The sequence below is a fragment of the Mchenga conophoros genome, linkage group LG14 (genome assembly GCF_057382185.1).
Source record: "Mchenga conophoros isolate Kocher_MC1m ecotype Shallow Benthic linkage group LG14, M_conophoros_male_GT1.1, whole genome shotgun sequence".
Classification (NCBI taxonomy): Eukaryota; Metazoa; Chordata; class Actinopteri; order Cichliformes; family Cichlidae; genus Mchenga; species Mchenga conophoros.
The window spans coordinates 23,649,051-23,664,630 of NC_140539.1; the positions used below are offsets into that span (position 1 = coordinate 23,649,051).

The following is a 15,580-nucleotide window of genomic DNA, read 5'->3' on the forward strand; positions in this document are numbered from 1 at the left end:
TGTAATGTATTAAATATAATGAGATGTTTCTAAATGGTTGAACAGCAGCATGTGACTGCAACATTAAATCCCAAGGAAAAATCTGGACCTTAAATCAAATCCGATGACATTGTGTTTTATAAAGAATTTTAAAAAGAGCAAAAAAACAAACAAACCAAAAAATGAAAAAATTATGCACTCCCTAGTATGTTTTGGGTATGTGGTATCCATATGGGTATCCGTAAAGTAAAGTAAGAAAAATAAGCACAGAGTATTGATTTATTATCTAATTCTGTTGAATATCTACGAATATACAAATAAACAATGTGTATATAAAATGTAGTAATAGTTATGTATATATAGTCCAATAAATTGTTATGTAATAAAAAGTAATAAAGTAATAAATAAAATAATAAGTAATAAAAGTAATAAAAAAAATCACACACACATTCAATTATTCTTATCTTCTTATTTATTTAAAACTTAATAATACAGGAGGTGCTATTAAATATTAAATATAAACATGCAATATAATATATAATATATATACTGTATATCATGAGCTTGTCCTGTTAGTAGCTTAAAGGTATGTTCTTACCAATTTAGTAAAGACACAGTACAATAAATGCCAAACATCTTCCCGAAAGTCACATATATAAAAATAACTTGGGTCAAGGTGATTAAAAGTAGGTACTTACAAAGAAACAGAAATATTGCATTTTTAGAGGGATCAGTGAGAACTGGGGTGCTTATAATAATGGTATTGTCAACTAACCATTTGACAGTTACAAGCTTTATCTTTCAAATAAATCATGCTTTACAGTACATTTATACATTCAATTGTATGGTTCAAAAAGTGCAAATAGTTGCCATTTACAATTTAGTTCAGTGCAAAAAAGAGGCATAGAAATAACAGTCACAAAAATTTCAAATGACAAACAATATTAGCTGATAGCAGTTTAGCTTATGTGACCGTTAAGCTGTATGCTAACATTCTTGCATGCCTTGCTTCCTGTTACACTGATAGCTAAGGTGTTAGCTACTGTTAATTTCAAACCAACACTAGCTTGGATATCCTAGTTACTACTTTAGCTTTTTAAGACTTTGAAAGATAATGGTCATATTGCATTACTGCATGTATAAGTTAACAACACTGTGCACTAATTAGCTGTGTAACAGTAGTAATTACCGAGCACACATTTTGGGATGCGTTCAAAAACAGAGCAACATGGTTTGGATGGAAATGAGCGTTGAACATTTAATGCATTACTGATAGCAACTTGTAAGTAATATCACTAATAACTAATTCTGGATTTTTTAAATTTAAACAGTTGAAAAGTAATGCAATCCCTAATCAAGTTAATTTTTTCTATAATGCATTATTGAGTAAACATATTTCAGTTAATGAATTAATTCAATTGAGTTACATGTTCTTCAATTATTTAGGTAACAAAAAGATTAAAAAGATCACATTTTAAAACATTTTCATGTGTGCTTGCACAACAATAACTAATGTAAAAATAAAATGTGTGATAGAAATATGGCTGGTTCTTTGATTTTATGCTTACACCAGCAAAGTGCCCAAATGTTAAGCTTCAATGGTCTTTCCTTTTAGGGTAGAGTTTTACAAATTAATGGGCATTTCTAAGGTTCAGTGTTATATTGTTAATAGACCATGTAAGAGAACATCCCTGTAATGAGTACTTTAACAGTACATTCTTCTGAGGATAAAAAACCCCTATGCATTACTCTTAGTGTAGCACTATTTTAGAGTAAGAAAACCAGCACTGAGTAAATAAAAATTAAGTACTTGTTCTAAGACAAAAACAAGGGAATAGCTAATAACTGACCATACATAGATCAGACAGTGGTGATCTAAGATGAACATTTATAAAAAATGAAATGGAGCGACTGAAGAACAGAGTCATGGTTGAAATCAGTGAAAATATTAACGTTGTTAAAGATGTAGGTCTTCCCAAGAAACAGTTTAGGTGATTTGCAGTGATCATCTATGTCCAAGATGTGATGCAAAGGCAGAGCTGTCACGTTGGAATATTTCCCATGAACCCATAGCACATTCCTGAACACAACGCTCTTCACAGACACACTTTCCACAGTCCCAATGTACACTAAATAAAGAGATACACAAGTACATTACATTAAAAACCCATAAAAAAATTTAAGAACAACATTTGTTCCAATATTGAAAATTATAGATGATATCTTACTTTCTTTGCAGAGATCACTTGTGTTTAGATTATTCAAAGATAGAAGTCTGGATCCTAAAAAAAGAACATTACAGGCATATTATTGGTCAAACGCATTACCTCAACTGTGCTATGAAGTCAAAATGACACAAAATGAAGTTTAACTTTGTGAGAGGACATTTAAGCAGACACAACAGACCATGCATCATGTTTCTCTGATCCTTTCCTGGTTCATGGATTCTTCTCAGCCTCTCCGCACAGCATGAGCACAGGCTGGTGTTGTAATAGAGGTGACCACAGCATCCAAATCCTGTCTTGACAGAGTAAAGCACCTCTTTTTCCTGGCTTGAGCAGCAAATATCCTGGTTTTGAAAAGATATATAATTCATTATGGTTAATGAAAGCATAATCGTTTGCAACCAGTGAGGCCACAACATTAAGTTCAGTCAGTAATTTTGGTACGTTGGCTGAATTTAGCTATATTTTTTGCACATGGGAACGAAGAATGGATTTGACTTAAGTTATTCTGACTGTCAGATATACAGTAAATAGATCCAGAGTGCAGTTCAAACATAGATTTCACTATGGCCTTAGAGAAAACTGCTTAGAGGAGCTCACTGAGCCTGATATTAACAATAACTACTCCAACTTCGCAACTGTTTTATGTTATAAGATCTTATGATTGTCACGGCCAGGGGATCAGCAGGCCGCTGACTAGTAGCGTTCTCTCTCTCTCTTGTTCTCTCTCTTGCTCTCTCTCTCTCGCTCTCTCGCCAGGGCGGAACTCATGGTGGATTCATGCCCTTGGCCCACGCCCCTCTGAAGAGGAAACACCTGGGCCTCATCAGTGCAGCCAACATTTAAGCCAGGGAGTGGCTTCTACTCATTGCTGGATCTTCGCGTGTGACTCGCGTCAGTGCAGCCCAGCTCTGAGCAAGTTCTTCCCTGCGCAAAACCTCTAACGTGTGTTTCCTTCTGTACATAGATCCCCTGGACCCGACCCTGCATTCCCCGAGTGGATTCCTGTTTTTTTGTGAGTGTTTGGAGAGAGACTGGTCACGATAGGAGAGAGTCAGAAGAGGAGCAAGTGTCTTTTCCCTACCTGGATTTCCCCGGAGCCTTTTCCCTGTCACCGCTTTGTATATAGCACTACCCCTGCACTAATTGTATATACACCTGGTGGAACTGTAATAAATACCAACTGTGCCTCTGAGTCCTGCGTGTGAGTCCTCAAGCGAACCGTGACAATGATATAATACAGTGTAAGACATGAATAGATGCACAAACAACAGATCCTCAGATAACACCATTAATAAATCTACCTGTGGCTTTTGCAGGATGGATCCGCAGCACTGAGCGTCCCCTCCATGCTTGTCTAATGATGTCAGATTGTACAGTGTTCCTGCACAGCACTTCATCTGTGGGTCTTTAATGTTGTAGGCTTTGACCCCACAGCAGTGAAGGTTTTCTGATTTGGGGTGTCTGAGTGGAAAACAGAGGTAGCAGTTAGAATTAAATTAAGTACAGTGACATAAAGAAGTATGCTCATAAGAGGCTAAGTGAACCCCAAGTTGCTGCTGTTACACTCCGAATATTAGTACAAAGTACTTAGGCTCATAAATGAGCTGTATGAATGTCTATATTTAAGTGAATGATGCTTATAGAAGTAAGTGCTTTGAGTGTTTGCTTGAGTAGAAAGACAATATATAAGTACTAGCCCACTTAGATCACTGCTTATGTATGTTGCTTGAAGTCAGCCTGAAAGATAACTTCCTCTCTGCTTCAAAACAGTGTTTACACAGGGTGAAGTGAAAGAAACACACTATCAGAGCAATTTCAACACTCAGAGTCTACACAGAATGCATTTATACCCAGTGTTGCTGTTACTGTACAGCTACTGTAGCTGAAAACAGCCACAATTCAACGAGTTCAGCTGATCTGGAACTAACCATAAAACAGAAACTGAGATCTGAACGTGATATTTTATACATCAATACTTCTTTCAACCCATATGAGAAATACTGAATGATGAAATAACGGTAAGGGCAACACAGTAGTGTGGTGAATAGGGTTATTACGTCACAGCTGGAGGGTTCTGAGAAATCCGACTGAAAACAAAAAGGCATCCCAGGAGATGAGTCATGCACACAGACAGGGTTTTTAAACATAAAAATTTCAAATGGCAGTCAGAGTCAGGGACTCAGACAGGCTGACAAAGAGAGGTTTGGCACAGTAAGTTAAGAGGAAACAGATGAAGCTGAATTTCTGCTCCGGTAATTATGTGTCTTCCTATCTCAGACACCATGTCTGTTTAAATGGATTGTGCCATGCAGATGTTTTTTTAATCCCTTCGTTCTCACAGAAGAGACAGAATAAGTTGTTCCCATGCTCCCGTGTTCCCATACTGATTCTAAAAAAAAGGAGGAAATTCCAGTTTTCATCAGCAATGTAAAGTAATTAAACAAATCACACATGTTCTGATTTGTATGGGTGGAAAACAGAGGTACTAATTATAATTAAATATGGACAGCGACATGAAGAAACATGCTCCTAACAGGCTGAGTTAGAGTTCTCATGTTCACTGCTGGATGCCAGCTTGAAAGATAATGTCTTTACCACAGTCTTTACACAGGCTGGGAATTAAAAGTAGAACATCATTAGAGCTACAGCTTCATCTCTCTGTTAGTGTCCACATAAAAAAAATAAAAAAATCAGTCACTGAAAGACATAAGTCATGACCAGACAGGGTGTAACAACTAACAGTTAGCACCAAACCCAATAAAAGACCCAGACAGGCTGTTTGAGAGATTCCTTGGCACAGTAGTTCAGCGCATTTTCCAAGGGAAAAAAAGAACGTCTGCCTTTCTCAGACGGTTTCTGTTTTCACTCAAGAGACAGACTACATATAAAAAATGTTTCCATACTTTCGGCCACCCTGTCTGACAAAATTCCAACTAGCGTTATATTCCAACTGATTAAAACAACAAAGTTAAAGAACTAATTTTTCACTGGACTTTCTCAGCAATGTAAAGCAGCAACGCAAACACACTCACTCACACACACACGCACACAATCACCTGTGTCCATTGCAGCAGATCTCAGTACGAGGCCGGTAAATTTCCGTCCCACAGCAGTGTTGTCCCGGGCTGCCATAAAACTGAGAACAACATAGAGTCCCTTTAGCCGGATTGTAAGGAATACACATCTCTGAACATTCCTCTCCATCATCTCTGCCCTCGTACAAGGTGTCATTACAACAGAGAACTCCACGTTATGCTGAGCAATACGCAGTCACTCCACAGCACTTGAAGAATCAGAAATAATGCAGTAAATTGCTCAACAATGCACAAACAGCCAAACCCTTTTATTTGCACATTTAAATGCACATGGATGAACACATAAATTTATGAGTTTTTACAGATGAAATGCAAAAATCAGGAAAAACACAAAAAGTTGAAACAATTCAAACATTACACAGGTCTCATTTCCACACATAACATATCTAATTTTTTTTTGTCTTACCAGATTTATGGACCTTTTGCAGTAGTGGTAACCAAAACCAACACCGCTAGACGAGTTTAAACATCAGATTGAAAAACACCCTCAGTTACTGTATAAGAGGAGCGGGGTGGAGCTCTAAGCGCTCTCATCGAAGCTGCACAAAAACAACCTTTTTTGTCTGGGATCACTAGGTACCATTGCTGTCAGTTATTTGTGTAAAACTGAACATTGCAGCATGAGGCCCTTCATTTTTAATAACAAAAACTTTAATGAAAAATCTCGCCAAAATGCCATTAATATGTTTTTCCCTTTTGTTTTTTTAAGGAAACAGTGCTTTAGGCTTTAGCCATAATTTGAAAGCTTGATTTCATTTTCCTACAGAAAAGGAGATTAAAACTGTTGAGCTTTGCACTTTACACTGATTAAAAAACACAAACAGCTGGGCAGGCCCAGAAAAGGAAAAGAAAAACCCAAAAAACAATTTGTACATTACTTGATCTAGCCACGGCTTGCATCGAAATACGGATCCATCACAGCAGACTTCTATACGTGGGTCATACACCCTGGCCTTGCTTTGACCTAAACAGATAGGTGTGAGGGTTGGGGTGAGTTGGGGTTAGGTGGAAAGAAGAGATAGTAGTTGCAGTAAAAATAAAACATGTTGCGATTAATGATGTCTTGTGTGTAACTTTGTTACACACAAGTTGCTTTATTCTCCCTCCTTTGCAAAATACTGACTATAAAATAAAGGAATTCGGTTGGTTTCCAAGTCTTTGTAGGAGGCATCTGGGGCTAGGTTGGTAGAAGAGCTGTCCCCACTATGCATTTCATTGGGCAAGATAGTGAACAAGATACTGAGTTACCACTGATGCATACACGGTAGTGTGAGTGTGTCTGAATGTTAGATAAAAGTGCTTAGTCCTACATGTAAGTGACTGGGTGAAAGGGATTTATAGTAGAAAGTGTTTTGAGTGCTCAACTAGTGCAGGAAAATGCAAAAAAAAAGGATAAAGGTTAACACTACACACCCTGATGTGGGCTGTTAAGCATACCAGACATTTCTGAACAGCTCACATATTATGGAAAGACCAAACCACATGTTTAAAACCCTCCACCTCCGGGCTTAGAGCTTTAATTCTCCACACTGGAATACTTGACATGAAGGGAGTGTAAACTCTCAGAAGTTAATGCCTTATGGTGATTAAGATATGGTGATTTAAAAAAAAAAAAACGTCTTTTGTGGAGTACAGTAACTGATATAGATGCCAAGATTTTGAACAAACCAGCTGCTGCACATCCTTTTTTGGATTCAAAGATAATCCTGAGTTATCCCTTTTTATTCATTGCAAAGCTTTAATGTTTTTCATAGGGTGGTTCAAAAAGATGGAAGCTCTTTCAATTGTGTGGTCTGGGGGAAAATATCAAGACCATTTTCCCATAGCAATTTAACCTTTTGCTAATATGAACAATGAAATCTTTCTCTATGTAGGGAGAAAAAAAGTTTTTATTTGTAAGTGAACCACCCTTCCGCGCAGCTTACATTTTCCATGATTTTGATCTTGGCAAGATGTACTGTCTGGAAAAATAAAGACACACTTCACTGTCTGAAAGTTTGATTAAAAAAAATACTTAAAGTCTTCAGGGAACCCTTAGAAAAAAAAAGTCTTTGTCTAACTTTCTAACTGTCAGAGTTATTTACACACCCAAGATAAGAATGTCAATGTGAACTTCTTTTAAAACAGTCCCTCTTTTTGGGCAAAAGCCATTTAACTTAAGGCCTAAAACTGATCAGTCTGCAGACTGATCAGCTGTTCAGGGGCTCATCCTGCCTCTGGTTGGAAAACAGAGCCTTGCAGCTGGGGTACGTTTCAACCCCATGATGACTCTGACTCTTTCCTGACACTAAACACACTATAATAATTATAGTTGGTTTTTTTTTTTTAATCACCATACAGGCATGAGGTCCATATGGAAGGTCAAGTGAGAAAAGACTGTGTATTATGCAGTACCTTATTGACTTGCATAACAACATATCAACGTTCTGTCAGGACTATTGCTGCAAGTGACTAATCACATTGTTGTAAAAGGAACCCTTAAAGTTCTAAAGCATGGCTGTTAGTAGGAAGACTTCACATAAAGAGTTCATGTATAGATGACAATGTGTTGGATGAATTACTGAATCAAACAGAAATAATTTTATTCGACCCATAGCCATGATCTTTCCTTAGTTATACTGTTATCTGGGCCTGAGCTTATTTTTAGATAGAATAAGGCTAACTGGAAAACTGTTCTCTGGACTGATGAATCACACTTTCAGCTACCAACATCATCCAAGCTAAATACGGACCAATAAAACGTTATTTACGGGTACCATTATAGAGGCATAGGGCCAGGGTAACTTGAAAGCACCATTAATAATGAACATGCTTTGGAGGAACACGTGCAGATAAGATTGCATTCTTTTCAGTCTGTAACTATCATAAAAGCATGGCTGATAAACTGATGCTTCCCTCAGGATCTGCCACCCAATAAAAACATCTGGCACTTTGTGGAAAACTAAAGAGACAAAAAACTGGCTAGCACTTGAAACATGAGACTGTGAAAACATGCGACTTCAAAAGCTATTTGATCTCCTAATTTCTTACAAGTTGTGTAAAAAGACAAGAGGATGCAGCACAGTGGGAAACATGCCCCTCACCTAAACATTTGGAAAAGGGTTTTTTGGTATTGACTTCACAATGAGCAAACAGGTTACAGTATAATATAATATAGTTTCATCATCCTAGATGAAAGTTCTTGTCAACATCTTGTCAATAGAACCTGTTAAGCTTGTTATTTTATCTCTTTATAGTTTTCCATTCTAGGGATTTTCCAAAATGAGATGGTGTCACAAAAGCAAATGATGCAATGTTCCCTTTAGGGGAAATTTATGCTGCAAATAAGTTTTTGTTTTTACACGGTTGCACGTAAGATAAACATGTTTAAACTGCTCACTCAGCTCTAACTGCTTTCTTGGAGCGTGGGCTGTTCCTTATCTGATTCAACTCACTCTACAGGCCCACATAAAAACCATGGGATGATGCAATGTCACATACAATGATCAATGATAGATAGAACATCTGCAGGGAAGCTTTAAGAGTGTTCTTAGTTTTGTTTTTGTTTTTGCAGGACTATGCAGAGTTCTTGAAAACTTTCCCTGGCACACACTCACTCAAAGAAACAGCTATGGAGACGGTAATACCTGAGGCGCAGAACCAAAAAGGCTTTTGGTGTCTCTCACAGCAACGATGCGTCTTTGGATTGTAACATGTCGACCCACAGAGATGTGTGTTTGGTTCAGTGCTGTGGATAGACAAACACAGCCAAAATAAACACAAAAACCACTCCATATCACTGGTACACTACCACAGAGCAGAACAGAAAGTATTAACAGGTATATTTATTTTTACCGGCTACTGGATAGCATCACACTTTACTGCGTGTACTCGGATTTCATTCAGTAAAGATTAAATCTGTGACCTCAATCCAACTGAAAGAAATTGGTGGACCAGGCTTAAAGCCAATTGTGTGTCTATAAACCAACAAATTTCAATTAACTAACCCCTAATTAACCAATTCTGTCAAGAAGAGTGATCAAATTTATGCCAAAAGCTTGCTCATGGCTACCAAAAGTATGTGGTTTAGGTGCGACTTACTAAGGGACATTTAACTTAGTTGGGGTGTATTTAGACTTTTGGCACTGTGGGGATTACAGAAGATCAAAAATCATTTCAAAATTGTGCACCCATTGTTTTTTAAATTATTAAAGGTGTGTGCTGTATAGTCTCTCATGAAAAAGAGCAGTTCAAAGAAATAATTTAAGCACAAATTTACTATGATATTCATGCCAGTGATGAGTCTATGTACACTGTTGAGCACAACTGTAAATAAACTCAAATTAGAGTAGAACATTTCCTACAAAGCCTGAATGCATGATAGTTAATCTTGACTAGATTAAATTTACATTTGTCTACATATGACATTATAGTAAAAATTGTTATAGTAAAACCCATTTACTTACCAAAAGTGTTGGAGCTCATGTGTCTGAAAAATATAAAACATAAAGGCAAACATTCATATATTTGCACAAAAAAGTAAAAGAATGATATTTTATTGCAGTATGTATCTTACCAGTTGTTGAAAACCTGTAAAGATAAAGCACAAAGCCTTTTGAAGTGGAAAACTAAACTAAACCAAAATAATTGCCATTAACTCATCATTTGTCATTACATTTTAATAGAAAATATGAAGCTAAGAGTTAAATCTTAAATAGATTTGTAAGATATGCATGAGACTGCATTTGACCATTTCTGACCTTCAGGGTTAGCTGACTCCTTTGCACAGCAAGATGAATGCTTCGGTTGTACCTCCAGAACACCTTCATTCACACAGCAGCAATGAGTCCTGTTGTCATACTGGTGGTGACCGCAGCACTGGTGGAAAGTGGAATTCCTCACCAGACTCTTCTTATTATCATTCGGACCACAATGCAGAATTCCCACATTTTGCACTCCTGTGAAAAAAAATCAGATACTAAAAACTGTAAGACTTATACTTCAGTCGTAGCTAATTCATGTTTAGCTTATACTGTACGAGAAAACCGTAAAAATAATAATTGCAATGCTGCTTCAAGCAGCAAACCTTGTGTTTATTGCAAGGGAGAGCAACACAACCTCCAAATCTGCGGAAAGCTCAAGGACAAGCCTCATAAGGACAAGATTGAGTTTTTAAGGAGCATAGGACTGTGTTTTGCCTGTTTGAAACATGGTCACATGAGTAGCAGCTGCAAATGCTCTCGACTGCATCCTACCCTGCTGCACATCACCAATAGGGACTCACAAGAAGAAACAGCAAGGGGGGCGGCTCAACAGTTCGTATCAAGTGCTCTTGTACAAACAACAGCAACTTTCAGCATGACTGGGGCCGGTAAGGAAGATTGTATTCTTCCAATCGTTCCAGTACGTGTCAAGGCCCAGAAAGGAACCAAGACAGTAACAACATATGCATTCTTGGATCAAGGCAGCTCAGCCACCTTTATGACAGAGTCACTGATAAAACAACTGAACCTGAACGGACGAATTACGAAAATCTCACTCCGAACGATGGGAAATGAATCTGTTGTGAACACCTGCATTGTGACTGGACTGGAAGTCAGTAGTCTGGATGGTAGCCAGTTTATTAAACTTTCAGAGGTGTATGCACAAGACCACATTCCTGTAAGTAAAAACAATATCCCATGCCAGGAGGATGTTGACAGGTGGTAACACCTGACGGAAGTGAAACTTCCCACTATCCAAGCGGATGTTGGATTACTCATAGGAGTGAATGTTCCCAAAACCATGGAACCGCTTAAGGTGGTAAACAGCGTGGACAATGGACCCTACGCAGTGAGAACAATATTAGGTTGGACAGTAAATGGACCACTTAGGAGTGGAGGCGACATGAGTGGGAGAAACAGATTGGCACAAGTGACTGTGAATAGGATATCAGTAGCCAGGTTGGAAGAGCTCTGGCAGCTACAGTTTAAGTAAGACTTTCCTGATGCGGGACAAGACGAAAATCTTGAAATGTCCAAGGAAGATCGTCAGTTTCTGAACATGGTGTCTCAGTCTGCAAAACTGGAGGATGGCCATTATAGTATTTGTCTTCCAGTGAGAAGCAAGGCGCTGTGCTTGCCAAGCAACAGAGAAGTCGCAGTGCAACGTGCGCTGAACTTACAGAAAAGATTCACCAGAGATGTCAAGTTTTACGAAGAATATGTTGCATATATGGATGATATCCTAAAAAAGGGTTACACGATCAAACTGAACGATGCTGAATGTAAGTCACTGGAGGGACGAACATGGTATTTGCCTCATCATGGAGTGAGACATCCAGTCAAGCAAAAGTTACGTGTTGTCTTCGACTGTGGGGCAAGCTTTCAAGGAACATCGCTGAACCAGCATCTCTTGCAGGGACCGGATTTGACAAGCTCACTGGTGGGAGTCCTCCTGAGGTTTCGACAGGAGACTGTGGCAGTAATGGCTGACGTGGAGGCCATGTTCCATCAGGTCAGAGTCAGCAAGGAAGATACAGATCTCCTCAGGTTTCTTTGGTGGTCTGATGGGAATTACAAGGAGAAGCTTGCAGAACACAAAATGTTGGTCCACATCTTTGGTGCCACCTCTTCGCCAAGTGTTGCATCTTTTGCACTTCAGAAATGCGCTACTGATTTCGAAAGGGAATTTGGTCAAGAAGCTGCAAGGACAGTCAAGAAAAAATTTTATGTGGATGACTGTCTTAAGTCAATTGCAGAGGAAGACGCAGCAATCACCCTGTGTTCTGACTTGAGGAACATGTTGGCAAAAGGCGGATTTCGACTAACAAAATGGTCAAGCAACAGCAGAAAGTTGCTCAACTCAATTCCTGATGAAGAAAGAGCACAAGGATTTAAAGTTCTGAATCTGGACGAGAGTAATTTGCCGATGGAAAGAGCATTGGGAATTCAGTGGTGTGCTGAATCAGATCAGTTCAAGTTCAAGATCAACCTTAAAAACAGACCGAACACTAGAAGAGGACTGCTTTCCCTTCTCAGCTCCATCTTTGATCCACTGGGATTTGTTGCTCTGGTGATTCTGTGTGCAAAAAAAATCTTGCACGATTTATGTCGGAGGAAATACGGCTGGGATGAATCCCTACCAGAGGATGTCATTAAGAGCTGGAATAAGTGGGTTGCAGATTTGCAAAGGCTTGACGACTTTGGAGTTGACAGGAGCATCAAGTCAAAGCATTTTGGTGCACCAGTCTTTGCGCAGCTGCATCATTTTGCTGACGCAAGCGAAGACGCTTATGGAACAGCAAGCTACCTGTTGCTGCGCAATGCAAGTGGCGAGACTCAGTCCACCTTGGTAATGGCAAAGGCAAGGGTTGCACCTTTGAAGTGTCCAACCATCCCACGAATGGAACTGATTGCCGCAACAGTTGCAGTGAAGATGGATAAACTTCTAAAGAAGGAACTAGAAGTAGAACTGCATGAATCTGTTTTTTGGACAGATAGCACGGCTGTGCTAAAGTACTTGAATAGTGAAGGCACAAGATTCAAGACCTTTGTTTCTAATAGGATCTCAGTGATCTTAAGCCATTCTCACATTCGGCAGTGGAGATATGTCAATACCACTTTGAATCCAGCAGATCATGTCTCTAGAGGACAGACTGTTGCAGCATTCTTAAAATGTGGCGATTGGCTTTCGGGTCCAAGTTTTCTATTCTGCTCAGAAGATCAGTGGCCGAAGAATCCAGATCCCAGAATGCTGGATTTTGATGACTTAGAGGTCAAAAGAGAAGCTCAGACACATGTCATTCAGATGCAAGGGCTCAAAGACTCAGTAGACCAGCTGATGAATCACTACTCATCTTGGACAAAGCTAAAGCGTGCTGTAGCCTGGTTCATGAAACTGAAGAGTTTGCTTAAGGAATTAATAGCAAAGAGAAAGGAAGCAAGCACAATGAGTGAGGAAATCAGGATGAGCCAATTCAAGAAAGCTTTCAAGGGAAAAAATCTAACCTGTGACGATTTGTCTGAAGCAGAAATGGAAATTGTGAAGTACTGTCAGAAGCAAAGTTTTGAACAGGACTTGGCAATGCTGAAAGAACATCAAAGGGTGAAGAAAAAAGGCTCTCTCTACAAGTTGACTCCAGTACTGCAAGATGGAGTCATAAGAGTTGGAGGAAGGTTGAGTCGAGCAGCAATGCCAGATGATGCTAAGCAGCAAGTCATCTTGCCAAAGGACTCACATATCACACAGCTTGTGTTAAGACATACCCATGATGTTACAGCTCACGCCGGACGGAATCACATGTTGGCTCATCTGCGTCAAAAATTTTGGATCCCTGGAGCAAATGGAGCCATTAGAAGGTTCTTGTCAAAATGTGTTACCTGTAAAAGGCTACACGGAAGTGCTGGCAAACAAATAATCGCAGATTTACCAAAATGCAGGATCCTGCCTGATGACCCTCCATTCACCAAAGTAGGTGTTGACTACTTTGGTCCATTCCTGGTAAAAAGGGGAAGAAGTCAAGTAAAGAGATATGGTGTCATTTTCACATGTCTTACCACACGAGCTGTACATCTGGAGGTTGCATCTTCACTTGACACTGATGCGTGTTTCAACGCCATCAGAAGATTCCTTGCCAGAAGAGGACAAGTTAAAGAGATGTACTCAGATAATGGAACCAACTTCCGATCAGCTAACAGTGAGTTAAAGAAAGCAATTAAAGAATGGAACTCCAGTATGATCATAAAATCATTGCAGCAAAGGGGGATCCAATGGCATTTTAATCCACCAGCAGGATCTCACCATGGAGGAAGCTGGGAGAGACTCATCCGCTCAGTGAGAAAAATTTTGAACATCACAGTAAAAGAACAACTGTTGGATGAAGAAGGTCTCCACACCTTGCTGTGTGAAGCTGAGGCTATTATGAACAGCAGGCCTATTACAAAGGAATCTTCAGATCCCAATGACCTGGAGGCTTTAACACCCAACCATCTCCTGTTGCTGAAGGTTAAGCCAGAATTACCCCCAGGAATCTTCAACAAGGATGCCCAGTATGTAAATCGCAGGTGGAGACAAATCCAATATCTTGCAGACATTTTTTGGAAACGCTGGTGCAAGGAATACCTCATGCAGCTCCAAGAGCGTCAACGATGGACTACACCTAAGAGAAATTTCCATGTTGGTGATGTTGTGCTGATCGTAGATGACACAGCACCCAGAAATTCATGGCCACTAGGAAGAATCGTAGAGACCTTTCCAGACCAGAAAGGTCTGGTGCGTCAGGTGAAAGTAAAGACCAAGACCAATGAGCTTGGCCGACCAGTTACAAAGCTGTGCCTTTTGCAAGAAGCTGAAGATAATTGATGCACTCTTCGAAAGTCAAGAACTAGTTTCCTCTGAGGGGAGGAAAGTGAAAGAAGATTTCTTTAAGATAGTTGAAGTTCAGTTAAGTAATGTAGCCATAGACCTTTTCATTTAAGTTAAAGATTTTGGAGTAATTGTTTCAAAGACATTGATAACAATTAGGGGCCGGTAATGTAGAAGCCTACATGCAGTTTAATTTGAAATGTATGCTTTTATTTTGATAGTGCAGAAAAAACAGGAAGTTGGGCGAGAGGAGAGTGGAGCCACATGGTATTTTGACCTCGCAATCTCTCTTCATCCATTTTGAATTGAGCTTTATAAGTTTTCGTAATTTGGAATTCTGTTGCTGTGTACCTGTTTGGACTTTTGAAGTAAATATTGAAAAAACTATCAAGGACTGTTTTTTGTTTTTTTGTTTTTTTTTGGATATGGAAAGAGGGACTAAGCGGAGCGTCAAGCTAAGGCTCCATTCGAAGGAAACCTACATGTACAATATGAAATAAAAAATAAATCTGTTGTTATTGGATTCGTCACACACAGCTGGCATGTAAGTGTACGAAGTAATGAGTCACCCACAGTTGACATGTAAGTGTACAAAGTAATGAGTTACCTGTAGTGGAGCTCTTGTCACAGCAAGATAAATGCTTCGGTTGTACCTCCAGAACACCTTCATTCTCACAGCAGCACTGAGTCCTGTTGTCATACTGGTGGTGACCGCAGCACTGGTGGAAAGTGGAATTCTTCACCAGACTCTTCTTATTATCATTCGGACCACAATGCAGAATTCCTACATTATGCACTCCTGTGAAAATGAATCAGATACTAAAAACTGTAAGACTTATACTTCAGTCATAGTTAATTCATGTTTAGCTTTGTGTTTATGTGTTTCTCGTACAGTATATCCTGCAATACTGCTTTTCACTGTAAAATGATTATCTTATGATTAGCTCTAGTTCA

The 15,580-nt window shown here is 39.1% G+C and overlaps 1 protein-coding gene across 1 annotated transcript in view; it reads right to left on the reverse strand.

The window, feature by feature from the left end:
• Nucleotides 1–433: 433 nt before the first annotated feature.
• The window catches only part of LOC146559755 (uncharacterized), a 30,653-nt gene continuing 15,506 nt past the window's right edge, over nt 434–15,580 (reverse strand). The window contains exons 13-23 of the mRNA XM_085244345.1: nt 15,234–15,425; nt 10,042–10,239; nt 9,858–9,871; nt 9,748–9,770; nt 8,929–9,029; nt 6,181–6,266; nt 5,264–5,343; nt 3,509–3,668; nt 2,386–2,548; nt 2,208–2,261; nt 434–2,108 (exon numbers count right to left, since the gene is read on the reverse strand). Coding sequence (XP_085100471.1) covers nt 1,855–2,108; nt 2,208–2,261; nt 2,386–2,548; nt 3,509–3,668; nt 5,264–5,343; nt 6,181–6,266; nt 8,929–9,029; nt 9,748–9,770; nt 9,858–9,871; nt 10,042–10,239; nt 15,234–15,425 — 1,325 coding nt within the window. The 3' untranslated portion in view covers nt 434–1,854. The remainder of the gene's footprint in view (nt 2,109–2,207; nt 2,262–2,385; nt 2,549–3,508; nt 3,669–5,263; nt 5,344–6,180; nt 6,267–8,928; nt 9,030–9,747; nt 9,771–9,857; nt 9,872–10,041; nt 10,240–15,233; nt 15,426–15,580) is intronic.